This window comes from Bubalus kerabau, chromosome 9 (assembly GCF_029407905.1).
Source record: "Bubalus kerabau isolate K-KA32 ecotype Philippines breed swamp buffalo chromosome 9, PCC_UOA_SB_1v2, whole genome shotgun sequence".
NCBI classification, from domain to species: Eukaryota; Metazoa; Chordata; class Mammalia; order Artiodactyla; family Bovidae; genus Bubalus; species Bubalus kerabau.
Window position 1 is genome coordinate 103,351,411 of NC_073632.1, and position 22,749 is coordinate 103,374,159.

A 22,749-nucleotide genomic window follows, 5' to 3' on the forward strand; every position below is an offset into this window, starting at 1 on the left:
TGAGTTGGCTCTTCACATTAGGTGGCCAAAGTATTGGAACTTCAGCTTCAGCATCAGTCTTTCCAATGAGTGTTCAGGGTTGATTTCCTTTAGGATTGATTGGTTTGATCTCCTTGCAGTCCAAGGGACTCTCAACAGTCTTCTCCAGCATCACAGTTTGAAAGCATCAATCTTCAGTGCTCAGCCTTCTTTATGGTCCAACTCTTTATTTATTTATTTATTTTAATTGGAGGCTAATTACTTTACGTGTTAGTGTTAGTCGCTCAGTCATGCCCAACTGTTTGCAGCCTCATGGACTGCAGCCCACCAGGCTCCTCTGTTCATGAGATTCTCCAGGCAAAGATACCGGAGTGGGTTGCCATTTACAATATTGTAGTGGTTTTTGCCATACACTGACATGAATCAGCCATGGGTGTACATGTGTCCCCCATCCTGAACCCCCTTCCAGCATCCCTCCCCATCCCATTCCTCAGGGTTGTCCCAAGTGCACTGGCTTTGAGTGCCCTGTTTAATGCATTGAACTTGAAGTGGTGATCTGTTTCATATATAGTAATATACATGTTTCAATGCTCTTCTTTCAAATCATCCCACCCTTGCCTTCTCCCACAGAGTCCAAAAGTCTGTTTTTATATCTGTGTCTCTTTTGCTGCCTCGCATATAGGGTCATCATTACCATCTTTCTAAATTCCATATATATGCATTAATATACTGAACTGGTGTTTTTCTTTCTGACTTACTTCACTCTGTATAATAGGCTCCAGTTTTATCCACCTCATTAGAACTGATTCAAATGTATTCTTTTTAATGGCTGAGTAATACTCCATTGTGTATATGTACCACAGCTTTCCTATCCATTTGTCTGCTGATGGACATCTAGGTTGCTTCCACCCTGTGTCCTAGCTATTGTAAACAGTGCTGCGATGAACATTGGGGTACACGTGTCTCTTTCAATTCTGGTTTCCTTGGTGTGTATGCCCAGCAGTGGGATCTCTGGGTTGTATGGCAGTTCTGTTCCAGTTTTTTAAGGAATCTCCACACTGTTCTCCATAGTGGCTGTACTAGTTTGCACTCCCACCAACAGTGTAAGAGGGTTCCTTTTTCTCCGCACCCTCTCCAGCATTTACTATTTGTAGACTTTTTGGTAGCAGCCATTCTGACGGTCCAGCTTTTATATCCATACATGTCTACTGGAAAAACCCTTGCTTTGACCATACAGACCTTGGACCATACACTTTATCAGCAAAGTGATGTCTCTTTTTAATATGCTGTCTAGGTTTGTGATAGCTTTCCTCCCAGGGAAGAAGCATCTTTTAATTTCATGGCTACAGTCACCATCTGCAGTGATTTTGGAGCCCAGGAAAATCAAATCTGTCACTGCTTCCATTGTTTCCCCATCTATTTGCAATGAAGTGATGGGACCAGATGCCATGATCTTAGTTTCCTTGAATGTTTAGTTTCAAGCCAGCTTTTTCACTCTCCTCTTTCATCCTCATCAAGAGGCTCTTTAGTTCCTCTTCACTTTCTTCCGTTAGAGTGGTATCATCTGCATATCTGAGGTTGCTGATACTTCTCTTAGCAATCTTCTTTTTCAGTGTACATGTCTTCTTTTTATTAAATTTCACCCTAATAATATCACCCTTAACTTATATTAACTTCAAAATTTGATCCTAGAGAGCTGAGTTAGAGACAGCTTTATGACCTGTTGATTTAAAAGAAGAATTTGAGAACAAGTAAAAGCTGAAGCACACTTTTAAGTCCATCTGAGCTTAACACTAATAACATTTTAAAAGACAGTATCCAGCACCCATCAAACACCATCACTGACGCTGAAGTAGATGTAAGTGAAAGACATAAAGGACTGTTTGTGGAAAACATGTTTATAACTCTTAACATGAAGGATTATAAAAATCAAACTACATTTTTCACATTTACTATTGCAGCCTTTAATGAAATATCATCATTTCTTGAGATTCTCCCCACAGTCTTGACTTCAGCTTGTGATTCATCCAGCCTGGCACTCCACATGATGTCCTCTGTATAGAGGTTAAATATATATCCAAGGCGACAGCACACACCTCGGTGTGCTCCTTTCCCAATTTGCAACCAGTCTGTTGTTCCATGTCCAGTTCTAACTGTTGCTTCCTGACCCGCATACCGGTTTCTCAGGAGACAGGTAAAGTGGTCTGGTATTCCCACCTCTTTCAGAATTTTCCAGTTTGTAGTGATACACAGGGAGAAGGCAATGGCACCCCACTCCAGTACTCTTGCCTGGAAAATCCCATGGACGGAGGAGCCTGGTAGGCCGCAGTCCATGGGGTCGCTAAGAGTCGGACACGACTGAGCGACTTCACTTTCACTTTTCCCTTTCATGCACTGGAGAAGGAAATGGCAACCCACTCCAGTGTTCTTGCCTGGAGAATCCCAGGGATGGGGGAGCCTGGTGGGCTGCCGTCTATGGGGCCGCACAGAGTCGGACACGACTGAAGCGACTTAGCAGCAGCAGCAGCAGTGATACACAGAGTCAAAGGCTTTAGCATAGTCAATGAAGCAAAATTAGATGTTTTTCTGGAATTTCCTTGCTTTTTCTCTTATCCAACGAATGTTGGCAATTTGATCTCTGGTTCCTCTTTGTCTTTTCTAAATCCAGCTTGAACATCTGGAAGTTCAGGGTTCATGTACTGTTGAAGCCTGGCTTGGAGAATTTTAGCATTACTTTACTAGTGTGTGAGACGAGTATAATTGTGCAGTAGTTTGAACATTCTTTGGCATTGCCTTCTTTTGGATTGGAATGAAAACTGACCTTTTCCAGTCCTGTGGCCACTGCTAAGTTTTCCAAATTTGCTGGCATATTGAGTGCAGCATCATCTTTTAGGATTTGAATTAGCTCAACTGGTATTCCATCACCTCCACTAGCTTTGTTTCCAATAATTGCTTCCTAAGGCCCACCTGACTTCAGGTCCTTTGCCTGTATTTGAATTGGGTTGTTTGCTTCCTGGAAAAGACGTCTACTTCCTGATTTCAAAACTTCTACAAAGCCACAGTAATCTGAAGACTGAGGCACCGGCATAAGGACAGTTCTGTGGACAATTGGAACAGAATAGAGACCCCAGAACAGAACTCCTGTGCACGTGGTCAAGTGACTTTTTTTAATTGAAGTATAATTGATGTTCAGTGTTATACAAGTTACAGGTGTACAGCATAGTAGTTCAGTTTTCAAAGGTTATCTCCATTTATAGTTATTTTAAAATATTAGCTATATTTTCTGTGTTGTACAGTCAGATTTCTTTGACAAGGGTGCCAGTCTCATTCAATGGGGAAAGGAGAGCCTCTTCAATAAAGGGTTCTAGGAAAACTGGATGTGTCCATGTAAAAGAATAAAGTTGGACCCTTACCTAACACCATAAGCAAAAATTAATTCAAAGGATCAAAGACCTAAAAGTAAGAGCTAAAGTGTAAAACACTTAAAAGGAAACATAGAGGGCACTATGACATATTTGGGGCTTTGATGGCCTCCCTGGTCGCTCAGCTGGTAAAGAACCCTCCTGCAAGGCAGGAGACCCCGGTTTGATCCCTGGGTCGGGAAGATACACTGGAGAAGGGAAAGGCTACCCACTCCAGCATTCTTGGGCTTCCCTGGTGGCTTAGCTGGTAAAGAATCCACCTGTAATACCGGAGACCTGGGTTCGATCCCTGGGTTGGGAAGATCCCCTGGAGGAGGGAAAGGCTACCCACTCCAGTATTCTTGCCTGGAGAATTCCATCGACTTGTATGTATAGTCCGTGGGGTCGCAAAGAGTCAGACAAGACAGAGCAACTTTCACTTCACTTCACAATGGGTCTTCGTTGCTGCTCACAGACTTCTTCTAGCTGCGGGGAGTGGGGCTTCTCATTGCCATGGCTTCTCTTGCTGCAGAGCACAGGCTCTAGAGAGCAGGCTCTGTAGTTGTGGCGCATGGACTCGGCTGCCCGGAGACATGTGGAGTCTTCCCGGATCAGGGACTGAACCCATGTGCATTGGCAAGGGATTCTTAACCACTGGACCACCAGGGAAGTCACGAGTTCTTTTTGTGATTGAAGTGTGGTTCATTTATAATGTTGTGTTTCAAGTGTACAGCAAAGTGACACAGTTTCACATACGTGTGTGTGTGTGTGTGTGTGTGTTAGTCGTTCAGTTGTGTCCGAATCTTGCGACCCCATGGACTGTAGCCCGCCAGGCTCCTCAGTCCGTGCGATTTCCCAGGCCAGAATACTGGAGTGGGTTGCCGCTTCCTCCTCCAGGGATCGAACCCGGGCCTCCTGCATTACAGGCAGATTCTTTACTATCTGAGCCACCAGGGACGTCCAGTTTCATATATATGTATAACTTCATATATATATAATTCCAGATTCTTTCTGTTATATGTTATCACAGGCTACTAAATATAGCTCCATGTGCTGTGTAGTAGATCCTTGTTTATCTACTTTATATACAGTCATGTGTATCTGTTAATCCCAAGCTCCTACTTTTTCCTTCCTCCCCCTTCCTCTTTGGTAACCATGAGTTTGTTTTCTTTGTCTGTGAATCTGTTTTGTAAATAAGCTCATTTGTAATTGAGGAAAAAAGATTTCACATATAAGTGATAACACATGTTACTTGTCTTTTTCTTTGACTTACTTTGGTTAGTATGATAATCTCTAGGTCTATCCATGTTGCTGCAAATGGCATTATTTCATTTCATTGTTTCCTTTTATGGTTAAGTAACAGTCCATTGTGGAGAAGGCAATGGAGAAGGAAATGGCAACCCACTCCAGTGTTCTTGCCTGGAGAATCCCAGGGACGGGGGAGCCTGGGGGGCTGCTGTCTATGGGGTCGCACAGAGTTGGACACGACTGAAGTGACTTAGCAGCAGCAGCAACAGTCCGTTGTATACACACCCCACACCTTCTTTATCCGTTCATCTGCTAATGGACGCTTGGGTTGTTCCCATGTCTTGGCTACTATGAATAGTGCTGCTATGAACACTGGGGTGCATGGATCTTTTTGCATTCGTTTTCTCTAGATATATGCCTGTTTTGTGCTAATACCATGCTGTTTTGATTACTGAAGCTTTGTAGTATAATCTGAAGTCTCGGGAGGACAGTGATTTCTTATATAGGACACCAAAGGCAAAGGCAACCAAAAAAAAAAAAAATAGATAAACTGGACTTCATGAAAATGAAAAAGTTCTGTGCATCAAAGGATACCATCAACAGAATAAAAAGGAAAGCCATGAAATGGGAGAAAATATTTGGAAATCACATATCTGATAAAGAATTAATATCTAGAATCTTTAGGACAGAGAACTCTTGAGACCCACATTCAGTTCTTAGAGAAAATTAGAGGCTGTGGAGAAGCAGTTTACACCTGATTATTCCCTGGTTCACTGCAAGCCCAGGCCAGTTATCTTCAACCTTAGGTGTCTCTTTGTGGAAGAGTTACTACCCTGCTCTTGAAGATTATTATTAACATAGAAGCCATTCAGACCTTCTGCTGATAGGATGCAGGGAGCTTAATTAAAGGGGAAAGATTATTTTCTTTCCTGCAGCTAAGCAGAAGAGTAATGTCTAGTGGCAGAAGGATACTACACGTGATCCACGTTGTGCCCACAGGATTGTAAACCTGTTATCAATTTCCGTTCTTCTGGAAGGCTCCGGTGGCGGATTCACAGCCGTGGCCTGCGTCTCCTTCCATCCTAGAATGGTGTCTTGGCCCCTGTGCCACCTAAGCTCAAACATCTCTAAAGACTGAAACATACCATCAAAGGCTCTGGAATCCAACTCTGAAACCGTTTGTGACAGGATATCATGGTTCTTCACATTCTAAGGGACTTTTAGGTCAAATTTTTGGAAAGATTTTTTTCCATTTTGCATAAGTGAGCCAAAGATTGGTTGAAAACTTTATTTTCCTAGGGACCTTTTCTTGCCTGTGAAAAATGAAAGTCCTAAAACGCCTTACAATTGTCTAACACTGCCCCCTGCCCCAGCCTCTGGTTTTAGTCACCTCTGCATCTGGAGCATACTTAACACTCCATTGTGGGCCAGCCCTCAGGACTGTCACATACAGTTGTGCAGGTTGGGCACTGTGTAAGGGGGCCACCTAGGTTTGTGTGTTGATTGTGCTTATTTTTCTGAAAGGAGCAGCAGAATGTGTTATTCTAACAAAATCCATATATTACGACCAACTCCTAGGGCAGACAGAGCATCTGGATGGAGTGTATTTGCATAGTTCCCAGGGAGGCTTTGTGTGAGTAACCCCTGCCTGTGCTTTGCTTTGATGCTGGGAAAGACCGAAGGCAGGAGGAGAAGGGGGCGACAGAGGATGCGATGGTTGGATGGCCTCATCGACTCAGTGGACATGAGTTTGAGCAAACTCCAGGAGATGGTGAAGGACAGGGAGGCCTGGCGTGCTGCAGTCCATGGGGTCGCAGAGTCAGACACAACTTACTGACTAAATGACAACAACAATGTATAAAACAGATAACTGATGAGAACCTACTGTCTCGCTCAGGGCACTCTACTCAATGCTCTGCAATGACCTAAATGGGAAGAAAATCCAAAAAGAGAGGATACATGTATACATATAGCTGATTCACCTTGCTGTACAGCAGAAACTAACGCAACACTGCAAAGCAACTGTACTCCAGTAAAGAAAATTTTAAGAACAGGGATAAGGCAGGTGCTTATAAGAAATCCTGTAGAATGGATGCTCACTTTGAACCAGGCTCCGTTTTAACGCTGGCCAAGCACACCAGCTGCCCACCAGCCAGCACCCTGGACCACAGGTCCTGCTGCAGATGCCACACCCTGCCACCCTGATGCCTCTCTGGGGTGACGAGGTCCCTGGGAAAGAGGGCAGAGGGCAGACTCTCTGGAATGCCCCAGTACAGCTCAGTCAGCCAGCTCCATCACATGGTCATAGGTGGCTGAGGGACCCCACACCCTGAATCACGGGATTGGTGCGGCTTAGTCTTCTTCTAAGACATGATCGTTAACCTCCTCTCCTCCAGTGTAAGGCCCCACAGCAGCCCTGCACTATGGAAAAGTCATGGAACCCAGACAGCTGTGGAGTGAACAGAGTCTTCAAGCAGAAGATGGCCTGACTCACAGCTTTCCCAGTGAGTCAGCTCTTTGAATCGGGTGGTCAAAGTATTGGATCTTCAGCATCAGTCCTTCCAATGAATATCCAGTTGATTTCCTTTAGGATTGACTGATTTGATCTCCTTGCTGTCCAGGGACTCTCAACAGTCTTCTCCAGCACCACGGTTTGAAGGCATCAATTCTGTACATAGCAGTGTATATATATGTCAAGGCCAATTTCCCAATCCATCCCACCCCCCTTTCCCCACTTGGTGTCCATACTTTTGTTCTCTAGTCTTATGCCTCTATTTCTGCTTTGCAAATAGGTTCATCTGTACCACTTTTCTAGATTTCGCATAAGTGTGTTAATATATGATATTTGTTTTTCTCTTTCTGACTTCACCTTTTTTTAGAGAACTGGATATAAAAGTAGATGCAGTGTATCCAGTAGTACACAGATGTGTGATGACTTGCCACAGACACCCTGGGCCAGTCGCAGGCTGGTTTTGGATCTAGAAGCCTCTGCTCTGCCCTGTGGTTCATGGAGATGCCTACCACTCCATAAGTTCCTGCTTATGAGCAGAGGTTGTGTCCCCTGACTCTTACCTCTGTAAAGAGCCGTGTGTATTATACACAACGAATGTGAATGAATGGATGAAATTATGCGGAAGCCAAGTGGTGGAAAAAATGACCTTGTTTCATATATATTTGGTGCAGCTCGAGTGAGGTCACACTTACTGCTAAAACAGCATTGGATACTGTTGTCATATTTATTATAACCCGCCTCTGCTTGGCAAGCCCGCTGGTGCTGGCGACACCGACGAGGCCCGTGTCCTCAAAGGGTTCACCGTCTAGCGGGGGAGACGGATGTATATGCCAGCAGTTACAGGGCATCAGAGGAATTTTAAAGCAACTGCGCCTGGCAACCACGACGAGGAGCCTGGTGAGTCAGGTCCAGAGAATAAACCACTAGGCGGAACGTGAAGGCGCAGCGTGGTGTGAAGTGGTGCCGCCTAGTGGCGGTGGGGCTCCTAGGAAGTTCAGCTTCACCTATACCTGCAGCAGGTGGCAAGGAGAGGTCAGTGCAGACTGTCACACGGGACCTCCGAGATGGCTCTCTCCAGCTGCTGTAACAAATTACAGTGACCTGGGTGGCTTGAAACAGCAGAAATGTATCGTCTCTCAGCTCTGGAGGTTGCAAGTCCAAAGTCAAGTTTCCGAGGTACCCCTTTCCTCTGCCGGCTCTCGAGGAGAATCCCTCCCTGCCCCTCCCGGCAGTCCTCGGTGTCCTTGGCTCGTAGACGCATCGCTCCAGTCCCTGCCTCTGTGGTCGTGCCGTCTTCCCTCTGTGCATGTCTGCCCCTCTGTCCACGTGTCCCCATTTTGCAAGGACACCAGTCGTGTTGGATCAGGACCCACCCGGATGACCCACCTGCGCTCCATCTGCAAAGATGCCTGTCTCCAAGGGCGGTCACGTTCACAGTTGCCTGGGGGGAGGGCATCAGCATATCTTTTCTCAACCCAAAGCAGCTCTGTGTGTTGGCTGAAGAAGCTGCGAAGGCTGGGAGTTGCAAGCCAAGGACAGGACCTGGAGCGTCCTTTGGAGGGTGAGGGGCAGGGGGGAGAGGCAGCCTCTGGAGGGTGCTGGCAACACGCTCGCTGCTGGCCACTCACTGCCCCACCAGAGGCTGGACGCCGCAATCACAGGCCTCATTTCTTAAGCAGGATAAGATACGCATGACAAGTACAAACCACTTATAAAATTCAGACAGGATTAAGAATTTTCAGGGACTTGGTTGTTGGTTTACGTGTGGTGGTTCCCCACAGAAAAAGCCCTTGCTTTTTATTATGAACATTTCAAACACAAGCCAGAGCAGAGAGAAGGTCACCCCCTCATATGGTCACTGGCGTGCTGCCCTAACTTTGCTGTGCCTGGCTTTGTAGGCAAGTTGTCACGTGAATGCCAGCTTTTTTGTCATTTGTAATGTTGGGCCCATTACGCAGTCCACTGTGCTTTGAGGGCAGGAGGAGAGGGGGGCGACAGAGGATGAGGTGGTTGGATGGCATCATCAACTCAGTGGACATGAGTTGGAGCAAACTTTGGGAGACAGTGAAGGACAGGGGAGCCTGGAGTGCTGCAGTCCGTGGGGTTGCAGAGAGTCGGACACGACGGAGCGACTGAACGACAGCAGCGCAGTCCCCGTGAGCCTAGGTTTTCACTTACAGACTTGAGACGGCTCCTGGTGACGCCCCACAGCGAATGCAGAGTGTCCCCCACAGCCCCTGGCAGACAGTCAGCTTCGAGGATAATAAATGTCTCTGTGACTTTCTGAATGGGCCCGAAGCCTAGGACCCTGGGACCCAGACCCACAGCCGCTCTCGGTAAAGCCTAAGGAGGCCACCAGAGTGGGACCTCAACCTGCCAGTCAGGAGACCTCAGGGGGGGCATCTTTCAACGAGCATTTCCCCATAGTCATTATGCAAATTAAAAAAAAAAGTTAACAAGAAAAAAATGTTTAGTGCTTTTTAAGGAAAGCCTCTGGTAAGAAATGACTGAGGAGTGGAAGAGAAAAAAAGAGTAAAGTGGTGATGCACAGGAACAGAGCCCCAGGGTTGCTCCTCAACCTCACTGCCCCAGGCCGCCTCCGTGAGGCTGGGGGTGCGCCTGGGACTCTGCATTGCTTACGAGCTCCCTGCTGAGAGCTGACCTCCCAACACCTGGGGGAAAAAGAGCGTGGGGCACCCTGGCTCCCCTGGGCCAAGCCTGTCCCTCTGCCCGTTCTTGTAACTCCCGTGAGCTGAGAATGAGTTTTACATATCTTAATGGTTAGAAATCAAAAGAAGAACTTTTGTGAGACATAAAAAATTACAACCTAGACAGCATATTAAAAGGCAGAGACATTACTTTGCCAACAAAGGTCTGTCTAGTCAAAGCTATGGTTTTTCCAGTAGTCATTGCTGGATATGAGAGTTGTACCATAAAGAAAGCTGAGCCCCAAAGAACTGATGCTTTTGAACTGTGTGGTGTTGGAGAAGACTCTTGAGAGTCCCTTGGACAGCAAGGAGATCCAACCAGTCCATCCTAAAGAAGATCAGTCCTGAATATTCATTGGAAGGACTGATGCTGAATCTGAAACTCCAATACTTTGGCCACCTGATGCGAAGAACTGACTTATTTGAAAAGACCCTGATGCTGGGAAAGATTGAAGGCGGGAGGAGAAGGGGACGACAGAGGATGAGATGGTTGGATGGCATCACCGACTCGATGGATATGAGTTTGAGTAAACTCCGGGAGTTGGTGATGTGGAGGCCTGGTGTGCTGTAGTCCATGGGGTTGCAAGGAGTCGGACACGACTGAGCAACTGAACTGAACTGAAAAATTACAAGAAATTCAAATTTCAACGTCCATTATCAGAACACACACACACCCACTCTTTAACATGATGGCTGCAGTCACAAGCGCACAGTTGAGCAGGTGGGACAGAAGGTACAGAGCCTGGAATACTGGCCATTTGGACTTTACAGATAGGGTGTGTCGATGCCGAGGGTGGTGGTTCCCAGTGCCGCCAGCAGGGGGCAGCAGAAAGCTGTGTGTGTGGGCCCAGCCTCCCGGCTGGGGAAGGGTATTTAGGAATGTAATGGGGAGAACAAGCTGAGGTTTAGGAGGGAGGTACAGGCCTGGGGTAGAAAGGCAATTAGCGAGGGGAGTGCGTGGAGAACGCCCAGGGTAAGTAGGGCAGTGGGGCACCCTCCTTAAAGGTTGGTGCGAGAGTGGACCCCCAGTGTGGAGGCCCAGGTGTGGGCCGTAGGGAGACGCTAGAAGACTGCAGGTGGTGGGGAGAGGAGCATCGTTTTGGAGAGAGGGGCTGTCACCTGGTGGTCGTGCCTCTTGGCAGCAGTCCCAGCAGTCCACGACTGGGAGGACGAGGGGCCAGCAGCCTCTGAGCTGTGCCTGGTCCCCCCGCCCCGCCCCGCCACCCCCAGGGCTCAAAACTGCCCCTCCTTTGGAGTCTGCACTCTGGCCCAGGACAGGCTGAACAAGCAGTGTCTCATTCTAATCTCCCTCTTTCCTCTGTTTTTCTCTGCTTTCGCAGTGACGGGGCCCTCGGTGCACTCGGGGTGGCTCCTTTAGATTCCAGCTAGTCTTCTTCCCCGAGGCTTCTGCAGATGTGAGCCTTCACTCTTTACAAGCTGGCTCCGCTGGTTTAGCGCTCAGCCTTCGGGGTGAGGCCTTTTTTATTTTTAAAGGGTTGTTTTGTAGTCGGACAGTGAGGAGGCTCACTCCTGTTAGAGTCTGGTGAGCACTGTGGTGAACCCCAGAAAAATGCACACGGGCAAGTGGACTCACAGTTTGAAATGTGATTTCAGGGCTCATCCATCACCTGAGCCCCCCAAGTTAGGACCCCTGACCGGCAGTGGGCATAGTCCCTGTAGCTCACACGGTAAAGAATCTGCCTGCAATGCAGAAGACCTGGGTTCGATCCCTGGGTTGGGAAGATCCTCTGGAGAAGGGAATGGCTACCCACTCCAGTATTGTTACCTGGAGAATCCCATGGAATTGAGGGGAGGGGGACATCAGATCAGGGTCAGCTGGGGGGTTAGCCATCCCCAGCTTTAAGGTTTGGGGCTTGATATCAGAGTACTTTGCCCCCCACCCAAAGTCTCCCTGTAATTCCTGACTGTCTTACTACCCCACCCCCCGCCGCCCTGCCTCCTGTCTTATGGAGATGATGAAATATTTAAGTCTTTCTTTGGGATGGATTATAGCCTTCTGAAGAAAAGTTATGACAAACCTAGACAGTGTATTAAAAAGCAGAGGCATCACTTTGCCAACAAAGGTCTGTCTAGTCAAAGCTATGGTTTTTCCTGTAGTCATGTACAGATGTGAGAGTTGGACCATAAAGAAAGCTGAGGGCCAAAGAATTGATGTTTTTGAACTGTGGTGTTGGAGAAGACTTTTGAGAGTCCCTTGGACTGCAAGGAGATCAAACCAGTCCATTGTAAAGGAAATCAGTCCTGAATAATCATTGGAAGGGCTGAAGCTGAAGCTCCAATCCTTTGGCCACCTGATGCGAAGAGCTGACTCATTGGAAAAGCCCCTGATGCTGGGAAAGATTGAAGGCAGGAGGAGAAGGGGATGACAGAGGATGAGACGGTTGGATGGCATCACCGACTCATTGGATTCCAGGAGATAGTGAAGGACAGGGAAGCCTGGCATGCTGCAGTCCATGGGGTCACAAAGAGTCGGACGCTGAGCGACTGAACAGCAACAAGAAAGCCTTCTGAAAGCACAACACAGGAGCTGCTCTGACCTCCTAGGACCATGCATCTGGCAGTTCTCAGCTGTGTGCTGGGCGCTCTGGGGGCTTCTGGGGAACTTCCCTGAGAGAATCCACTTCTGGTCTCCAGGCTGGGCAAGTGCGCTGACCTCACCCTGTGCATTGGGCTGGGAAACACTGCGTCCACAGGACTGTGGGCTTAGAGAGGGCTATTTTTAGGGTCTTAATACAGCACATCATAAAATCCCCTTTCCTTGAAACAAAAAGAGTACTATATCAGATGGAGTCTTATTTAGGAAATTATTAGCCTCTATAACTAGAAATAAGTAGATTACATTTTTTAAAAGATTAATTCAATCTGCGTAACAAAGAATGTTTAAAGGAATATAGTCACTCCATTATGAAATGTTTGCAGAGGACAACTGGAAGCTTAGAAGCTTGAAGGGGTTTTTCAAATGATCCAGAATTTAAAAATCTAATTCAGCATCAACTTTCAGTAAAAGCAATCGTTTCCAGCAAGTATTATCTCATTCTGTGTGTGGGTGTGTGTGTGTGTGGAACATCAGCTTTAGATGGAATATAATTTAGATAACACAAAATTCACCTGTTTAAATGTACAGTTTCATGATTTTTTGGTAAAACATACAGAGTCCCAGCTGGCTCAGTGGTAAAGAATCCACCTGCCAATGCAGAAGCAGATGGAGATGCAGGTTCGATCCCTGAGTCAGGAAGATCCCCTGGAGGGGGAAATGGTAACCCACTCCAGCATTCTTGCCTGAAAAACTCCATGGACAGAGAAGCCTGGGATTTCAAAAAGTCGAATATGACCGAGCAACAGTGCACACCCCAAAATGGTCTCTTGCTTTTTAATCACAAGATGCACTGTTAGGAAAATAATAATTTTAGTGTATTAGATCCTGTATTTCCATCATCTGCGTTGTATTCTTACTAATAAATGACCTCTACCGATATCTCTTCCAGGCAAGCACGAGACAGCTGGAGCAAAGCTCTTGCAATCTTATCAGAAGCTGAGGTGAGTGTTGTCAGAGGCCAGGCTGTCCTGGGCCCTCAGGGCTAGAGCACAGAGGACTCACCGAAAGAACATATAGGTCTCCTGACTTTCAGATGTCACTGCTCTGGAATGTAACTTTTGAAAAAAAGATGATAAAAAGTGCCTGAAGAAGATTCAGAGATATTTCCACATTCTTATGAAAAGCTAGAAGGATCGAGCATAAGATTTTCTCACAAGACATTTTGTTTCTTGAATTTTTTTGATATGTTTTCAGGAAACAAAATGTTGTTTTTGATGGCATGTCCAATGAGATTCAGGACTTCCCGGGTGGCTTGGTGGTAAAGAATCAGCCTGCCATTGCAGGAGATGAAAGAGACTCGGGTTCAATCCCTGAGTCAGGAAGATTCCCTGTAGAAGGAAATGAACCCATTCTAGTATTCTTGCCTGGAAAATTCCATGGACAGAGCAACCTGGTGGGCTACTGTCCACGGGGTGGCAAAGAGTCAGACATGACTGAGCACACGCACCAGTGAGATTCTAAACCAAGCATTTGCTTTTATGAATCATTCATGTCCCCAACATCTTGCCCGGTGCCTGACACTTTAGAAACATTTGTGGAATGAACATTGGTGGGTTTGAATAATGGCCTGAGAGATAGTAACTTTATAAACAAAATTCTAAACACCCAGCCATCATGAATCGAGCAATAATTCACACACCCGACTATGCAAATTTATTAAAGTGTTCTTGAAAAATCTCCACCAGCAGCTTTTGTTTTGTTTTGTTTATGGTGAGACTTTCCAGTTTCTGGATTTTTCATTGTTTTACTCCGTCAGTCCCCCTGCCAGCTTCTTTTAGCATAAACTTAGGATTCCTCTTAAGGTCGGTTTTTACATCCGTGACATCTGGGGCATTCTGCTGGGTGCTATCCACTATGAGGACGCTCAGGTCCACGTGGCACCCATGTGTGGAGTCCGGGTACCAGGGCAGCCAGGCCACAGAGCCGGGGCCCAGCACCCCAGCTGTTTTGTGAACACAAGGCTGGAGTGCAGTGCTCGGGCCTGGGACCACAGAACTGCGTCTCCCACGTTCAGACCCCAGGAATCAGCCCTGGGCGGAGTGGATCCAGGCAGGCTGCTGGGCCCTCTTCTAAAAGGTGAGGAAGCATATTTTTTTGCAGAAAGGCAGAGGACTTGAATTACAGGACAAATGTGAATGCTGTATACACGCAATACTCACAACCCGTTTCTTATCCCTGTGTTTCCCCTCAGCAACAAGATCTCCGTGGTTCCTCCCACTCCACCGCCTCTCAGCGAAAGCCAGTGTGGCGGCGGCCCTGCCAGGGTAAAGCACCCGTCCGGTGCCCGCTGGGTGGGGACGGGGAGGGACGCGGAGGAGACGGGGCCGAGAGGCTGAGCCTCGTGGCAGAGCTATCCAGCCTTGCCTGGAGGGTCCCGAGGCCAGGAGGGAAGGGGCCCCCCCATAGGAGGCCGGAGGTGCTGGGCTCTGCCTGGGGTCTGGGTTCCCATCACGCGCTGGGGGCCATGGGCCCGCCCCCCGCCACGCCCCGCGTCGTCAGTGGACGCGTCTTCCGCCTGCATCCCACATCCCTATCTCCTCACTCTTGTCGTTTTCTTGCTTCTGTCCCCTCACCGTGCCCTTGAGTGTGGGGGTCTGGACGGGCTCCCGTGTGTGTCAGGGGCCTTTGGGGGTTGGAAAGGGAAATACAGGTTGATTCACAGGCGTGTGACTCACAGATGGGGGAGTACCTGTGGAAATGTGCGTGTGCATGTCTTTGAGTGTTTGTAGGTGCTTAGCGTAAAGACCAGGACTCTTCCCATCCAGAGCAGTTAGCTGTGTGATTCTGGGGGACTTACTTGGGCTCCCAACTTCCCTGGTGGCTCAGACGGTAAAGCGTCTGTCTACAATGCGGGAGACCTGGGTTCAATCCCTGGGTCGGGAAGATCCTCTGGAGAAGGAAATGGCAATCCACTCCAGTACTATTGCCTGGAAAATCCCATGGACAGAGGAGCTTGGTAAGCTACAGTCTATGCGTCGCAAAGAGTCAGACACGACTGAGCGACTTCACTTTCCACTTTTACCTGGGCTCCCACCTGGGAGGTGGCAATAATCATACTAGTCTGGCTCGCCTCCCACGCCTGGTGTGAGAAATTACCCGGATAATGTCTGTGCTGATACTTGGAAATTGTCAAGTGCCTTGGAAACACGTGGTTTTGATTATTTATTATTCTGCATATTAAAGGGAGTAACTCCATCTATGTACAGGATATACATGTCTGCTGGCGAGAGAATTCTTTTTCCAGTTTCAGACTGAGACCCCAGAGTGACCTTCAAAATCCTGCTCTACTCTCTCCTTGGGAGAGGTTTCCTTTACTCCTTGAGAGTAATTTATCTGAAGTTACTCGAGCACAGACGTGCTTAAGACATATTACTGGGATGGATGGATGGATGGATGAGACTCGCAGAGGGGGTGGCCTCATTTCTGTTCTTTCTCTGCCTTTTTCCTCTCTCTCCTGCACTTGGGGGTGGACCTGACCCCTGGCTCCAGTCTTCTCAGCCCTCCCTTGTGTCACATGCATTTTGCCCACGTTGACGTCCTCTCTGGACCGAGCTGGGGTCAGTGACGTAAGAGAAGGAGGCTAGAGAAGTAAGAATTTGCTCACTGAGTCTTTGAGGCCATGACGTGTCCGTGCTTATTTCTACGAGGTAGTTGTTAGCTTTTCGACAACCACACGGTACTGCCCCTTCCTTTAAGGCAGTTGTCAAAACTCAGAGGAGAGACGCTGAATAAAGAGGGCTCCTCCCTCCTCTCTAGAGACCTGTGCCCCAGAGACACACGTGCACACACCCACGTGCACCCCAAGAACCCACACACGCCTTCACCCACCCATGCAGGCGTTTGGGGTTGGTGGCCTGGAGCCTTCTGGGGCAAACACCAGTCATCAGACAGAAGTCTCATTCTCTCCTTCTGTCTCTGCTTTAGTTGCAGGAACTCGGGCAGTTTAAAGGATTCAATAAGTCTGTGGAAAATTTGTTTCTGTCTGTCACCACCCACATGAAAAGTAAGTGGCTGCCTCTCCGGGGGTTCTGGCACCGCCCTGCAGGCCAGGCATGCACACCAGCTCCTGGAGAAAGCCAGGGCCCTTCCCCCGTCCCGTGTCTGCATCAGCAACAGCTCTGAAGGCCCGGCTTGCACTGGGACCTTTCTAGCTGCCAGCAGAGCAGGAGGCCCCAAAGCCTCCAGCGGGTAGACTGGACAGCGGCGTGGACGGCACTGCTCGGAGGGGAGCGACTCTGTCGTATCCTGGGGGACAGGGGACAGGGGAGCTCTGGGGCTTTGTGGGGGGGTAGGCATGTCTGGGATCTCGTCTAGAGGGCAGAGGCAATGTACCGACTCAGCCCTGCCCGGCGTGCGCAGGAGACACTCATCAACAGCGCGAGGGGTGGGCCACAAGACAGAGGGGCGCCCTGAAGGGGCGCTGCCCAACACAATAGCCTCTGACCTCACGTGGCTCTTGAAATGTGGCCAGAGGAAAACGCACGTCAGATTCAGGAGACTTGCTATTGACCAAAGAGTGAACATTTTCATTAATAATTTTAATACCGATAATATATTTTCACAATATGTTGAATGAAAGTGAAAGTGAAGTCGCTCAGTCGTGTCCAACTCTTTGTGACCCCGTGGACTGTAGCCTACCAGGCTCCTCCGTCCATGGGATTTTCCAGGCAAGGGTACTGGAGTGCGTTGCCATTTCCTTCTCCAGGGGATCTTCCCAACCCAGGGATTGAACCCTGCTCTCCTGCATTGTAGGCAGACGCTTTACCGTCTGAGCCACCAGGGAAGTCCCAATATATTGGATATGTTGCATTAAGTGAAATATAGTATTATAATTAACTTTGCCTGGTTCTTTTTGCTTTTTAAAATGTAGCCACTAGAAAATTTGAAATGACGTATGTGAGCTGTATTATATCTCTATTGAGTGTTGAGTGGTTTCAAGGTCTGTGTTAGAGTGACAAGGTCCACGTTAGAGTGACAGGGCTCTCCTGGGAAGGAAGCCTTTTAAAGGACACATTCACCTTTGAGGGGGCACTTACCATGTGGGGTTCCTTCCTTCCTTTCTTTACTCATCTTAATTCTAAACTACTCTATTGCAAAGAAATTTTTAAGTCATCTTTTCAGGGTTTGCTTATGGAAATGGTTATAAGGATACCCCAAGGCTTATTTCTACCCCAAGAAGCGGTATTTAATTGTAAAATCTTTTTAAGGAGCCCCTAAAAATCCAGCTTGTTTGTTCAGCTGCCTTCTTTGTGTTTGGACAACCAGACACTTGGGATGTATAATGGCCTAAATTCAGGGTAACCCGGTGGGGAGGTTGGGCTTGAACCCCCTTGATGGCAGCCCTGCCTGCAGAGACCTGGGAACACACGGTCACCATTCAGGAGCCAGCCCCCCTGTCCCATGCTGGGGTCCCACGTCCAGTGGGATGTCAGGGACTCTCCTCTGGGCCCCAGAGCTCGGGGTGCGGAAATCCTGGAGAAAGTTCTCAGCAAAGCTGTATGCTCCCACCTGTCTTCCTTGTATTTCTTTTCTAGAACTCTCCAAGTCCCAGAATGACATGACCTCTGACAAGCAGCACCCAGAGACGGTCCCCAGGCAGCGTGAGGGCCGGCCAGAGAGGAGGAGCCAGTCTGACACTGCGATCAACGTGACCACCAGGGTATCCCCGGCCACCCCAATGCCTGCCCATCTTCTCTATAGAGTTCTCTGTCTTTTTATTTCAAAGCTAGACATCAAGCAGTCTAAAAAACACTTATAAACCCCTCCATTGGGTGGGGTGGGGGTGCTGGCCAAATGAAGGTTAAAATTCAGATGTATTGATTTTGGAACGTGGTTCAGAACAGGGAAAGGCTTCCACGTGGCCCCCACGGCCCCCTAAGGCTTCCAGGCCACGCCAAGCACAAAGGCTCAGCTGCAGTCTTGCCGTGTGCCCACTTATTCCTGGCCTGCAGATACACTCGCTCAGGCCAGAGGCTGGCACGTCCTGCTTCCGACAACCTCTGGTTAAAATCTGTCCTGATCTCTGAAACTGTTGAAATCATAAACGCTGCACGTCCAGGTGTGGTCGTGAGGGGACTCTGCAGGTACCTCCACCGGAAGAGATACCACCTGACAAAGGCCTGTAGGGAAAGAATTACTCTTCTCACCAGGATTAACCAAGCCAGAAGCAGATGCGCTGGAGTGTGAGGGGAAGCGGATGTTAGGGTCAGGAAACCTGGGTTCCGGTCTGGCCAAGGTGACCTGGCTGTTTGCAGGGTGGGTGTGACAAGAGAGACAGGTGCCCTTCTCTGCAATACCGGGCTCTGTTGAGGGTGTCCCCAGACACACTGTTCTGTAGGCAAAGGGGTGACGGTAACCTCACCTTCCTGCTGGGACTTCCACGCACTCTCAAGATGCTACATTCTGCCTCCATTCACCACGTCATCACGTGACCTCCTGAGCATCCAAAAGCAGCCCCTGTCATCCCCCCAGGGAATGAAGGTGATATTACCTGTTCCTCCCAGAGCAGCACAGTGTTCCTGCAAAGATCCCCCGAGATAACTTAGGTAGCAGTTTAAAGTCTCTGTTATCTAAATATAAATCTAGATTGCTCATACGTGTTACTCTGTGCCAGGCTCTTGCTAAAAGCTTTACCTTTTATCCTTATACCACCCTGAGGTGGGTATTCACTTGACCCTGTTTACATTTATGGAAGCTTAGGAAGATTGTCACAGACCCCTGGCAACAGAACCAGAAATGGGGGGCTGGAGTCAGTCTTGGTTTGGAGGCTGAATGCTGATTCTCCACTTTAACGTGTATGCAAGTCACTTGGGGTCTTGTTGAAATGCAGATTTGAAGTCAATAGATCTGGTTGTGGGCACGAGATGCAGGATCTCGGGTGTATTTCTGAGGAACTCGGACCGGCAGACGGTCTGCCACCTTGCTGTAAGGGAAAGCCATGGAGAGTGTGTGACATGTATTTGGAAGGTCTTTGAGACTCCGAAGTGCAAACAAGCGTGTGTTCCTTTCGGCTCTCCAGCGCCCACATGAACACCGTCCAAACTGTCCTTCCTGAATTGAGGTGGAAGAGAGGGTCAGCGTGCGTTTAGGTGACACTGGGTTCTGGGCAGATGGAGCATATGTTATTTATCAGGTTGGTCAAAAAGTTCATTTGGATTTTTCCGTAAGGTCTTATGGACAAATCCGAATGAAGTTTTTGGCCAACCCAATACTTGATCACATTTCATTGCAAAATTCCTGAGAAAGATATTGCTGCTCCTATGATAGAAATCTAGAACCTGAATTTTAGTGCAAGGTTAACCACCTTGTCTCATAGCCATGGCTCATGAAAGGTGGAACCAGGAATACACCCCAGGTTCGTCTGACTCTTAACTTATACATTCTTAACCTCTTCAACATATGCTCCACCTAAGGAGGACAAATGAACTTTTTAAATCCTTAAACAACCCCTGTGAAGCCTAGGCTGTTACTGTTCCATTAAAGATGAGGGACTCGGGTGCCAAGGGATGGCCCGGGCGGGTAGCGTGGTCAGAGTGGCAGGGCCAGTCGGAGGCTACCCCCGAGAGCGTTCCTGTGATTCCTGCCAGGAGACACCAGCAAGGTTTGCAGACCTGCACGGTTCCTGCTTCTGATGTCACGTACCAGGTGCTAGGGCATCGCAAGTATCCGTAGGCTTCACTCCTGACCTTCTGAAGTGATGCAATGTGACATCACCCTCCCCGGCTGCTCATGCCGTGGGGGGGAACTGCCGGCTGACTGCAAGGTGGTCTGAAGGGCCGGCGGTGCCCAGGGGTAGAAGCCAGGAGAATGGGGTGGAGGGGTGTGTCCAGAGAGCCCCCATCGGGTGGATCCTTTGTCCCCGGGGTGCCCACTTCACTGCCACACTCTTGGCAGGACACACTTAGGACTTTCTCTCTCCCCACATTGCTTGAGGTTGCGGCTGTTTTAAAGAGAAATTTAGCCAAATGTTTATAAAGTGCTCAGTAATTACGGCATGATATATAAGTGCTAAATAATTACTGGGTCAGCATATAAAGAGCACATCTTTAAATAGGATGTTTGTCAGGCTGCAATTACACACGCTTTAGCTGGTGAGCTCACGACAGTTCCACTCGCTCTTCTATTGGAACGTGTAGGAGCCTCTCGCCAGCAGTAAGGAGGCTACACGGTGGGTGCCCTTTGTAAGTGGGGGACACAGGCGGCCCTCTGCCGGGGGGACGCTGAGACACAGAACTAGGAAATCATTGTCTTAAAATGATGCCAGGATGAGAAATCTCTCAGAAATCAGGTCAGGATTGCTTCTAAGTTATGTCTCTATCCTTTAAGTTTGAGCTGCAGAAATTCTCCGGGAAATATCTGGGCCAGGGTTCATCAAGAAGTGAATTTCTGCTGCCGAACTGCCCTCCTCTGGGGTTGACTCAGTCTGTATGAACCCTGGGAGCAGCATAGCTGTTTTCTAGCACTCCTGCAAACACTAAACTTTATACTTGTTATTTTTGTTGCTGTTGTTGTTGCTGCGTCGCTTCAGTCGTGTCTGACTCTGTGAGACCCCATGGACTGCAGCCTACCAGGCTTCTCCGTCCATGGGATTCTCCAGGCAAGAACACTGGAGTGGGTTGCCATTTCCTTCTCCAATACATGAAAGTGAATAATTGCTAATTTAGTGTGTTAGTAGCTCAGTCGTGTCCGACTCTTTGCATCCCCATGGACTGTAGGCTGCCAGGCTCCTCTGTCCATGGGATTTTCCAGGCAAGAATTCTGGAGTGGGTTGCCATTTCCTTTGCCAAGGGATCTTCCCGACCCAGGAATTGAACCTGCATTTCCTGTATCTCCTGCATTGCAGGCAGATTCTTTACCCACTGAGCCATATGGGAAGCTGATAGACAATTTTTTAAAATCTGCATTTCTTTAGTTCCAGGTGAGCCTTCTAGTCTCCTTTTTGAACACCTTCATTTCTGAAATCCTCCCCTTGGGTGTCCGGTTCCTCCAGCCCTCTGTCTCCTGCCCTGTGCTCACCCTTTGGTGCCCCCGAGCCGCCTATTCTCTGGAGGACCTCACACATCACTGGGCGTGCATGATCTCATGGCCAGGGTTCTGCCTGGCCTCTTTGGTCCCTGCAGTTTGGCCTCTAGCAAGTCCAGGGATGTGCTTCACACCTGAGCATCGTGATAGCCCCTCATCCTGGGATACCCTAACTTTGGGTCTCTCCTCAGCCAGCCTCAGTACCCACTCAGGTCACATTCCCACTGAAGACCACCCCAGGGGCCCCTCCTGCACTCGCCCTCCCTCTCATCCCACTCACTTGGCTCGTGCCTCCATTTTAATGGTTTGTATCTCTGACGAGTTAGTGAGCCCTGGGGGCTTCCCAGGTGGCTTAGCAGTAAAGAAACCACCTGCCAATGCAAGAGATGCAGGAGACTTGGGTTTGATCCCTGGCTCGGAAAGATCCCTTGGAGCAAGGAATGGCAACCCACTCCAGTCTTCTTGCTGGGAAATGCCGTGGACAGAGGAGCCTGGCAAGCTACAGTCCATGGGGTCACAGAGTTGGACGTGACTGACCACACACGCACACAGTAAGTCCTTGGAGAACAGACAAAGCATCATCTCGGCCTTTCCCTCCTCCTCTTGCCCCCAGGACTTAGAGTGGCACATTGAACACAGTGTTGCTTTAACAAATGTCATGGAATTGAGTTGAGGTCTGGGAAGTGAGAGCAAGAACAAATGTTCCAGAGGCAGTCACGTCTTTCATCTCTTCCATCCTAGTCTTAGCTTTTCATTCCTGAAAATTATGACCGTAGGGCAGCTGTTTATATTTCCAAGTTGAACTTCCAACCCGGTGTCCCAGTCTAAAGTCTCACTTTGGAAACTTTGTCTTTTCAACCAGGAAGAGGTTTCCCGCTCCTTGTTCTGTACCATTGCTGTCCGATACAGCGGTCCCCAGCCTTTTTGGCCCCAGGGACGGACTTCATGGAAGACAGTTTTTCTGCGGACCAGGGTGGGGATTGGGGGTTGGGAATGGTTTCGGGATGATTCAGGCACGTTACGTTCACTATGCTCTTTATCATTATCACGTCAGCTCCACCTCAGATCATCAGGCATTAGCTCCTGGAGGCTGGGGACCCCTGCAGACAGAGCTTTCTAGCCACTGCCGCATGTGGTTACTGAGCACTGGAAATGTGTCTAGTGCAAACAAGAAGCTGAACTGATTTGATTCTAATTGATTGGAACTTAAACAGCCCCCTGTGACTAGTGGCTACCATATTTGAAAGCACAAGCTGTACACAT

The 22,749-nt window shown here is 48.5% G+C and overlaps 1 protein-coding gene across 2 annotated transcripts in view; it reads left to right on the forward strand.

The window, feature by feature from the left end:
* The window catches only part of SYTL3 (synaptotagmin like 3), a 96,427-nt gene that overhangs the window by 47,333 nt on the left and 26,345 nt on the right, over positions 1-22,749 (forward strand). For both annotated transcript variants that reach the window (XM_055536113.1, XM_055536114.1), the window contains 4 exons: positions 13,355-13,406; positions 14,657-14,729; positions 16,390-16,468; positions 18,000-18,124. In XM_055536113.1, coding sequence (XP_055392088.1) covers positions 13,355-13,406; positions 14,657-14,729; positions 16,390-16,468; positions 18,000-18,124 — 329 coding nt within the window. The remainder of the gene's footprint in view (positions 1-13,354; positions 13,407-14,656; positions 14,730-16,389; positions 16,469-17,999; positions 18,125-22,749) is intronic.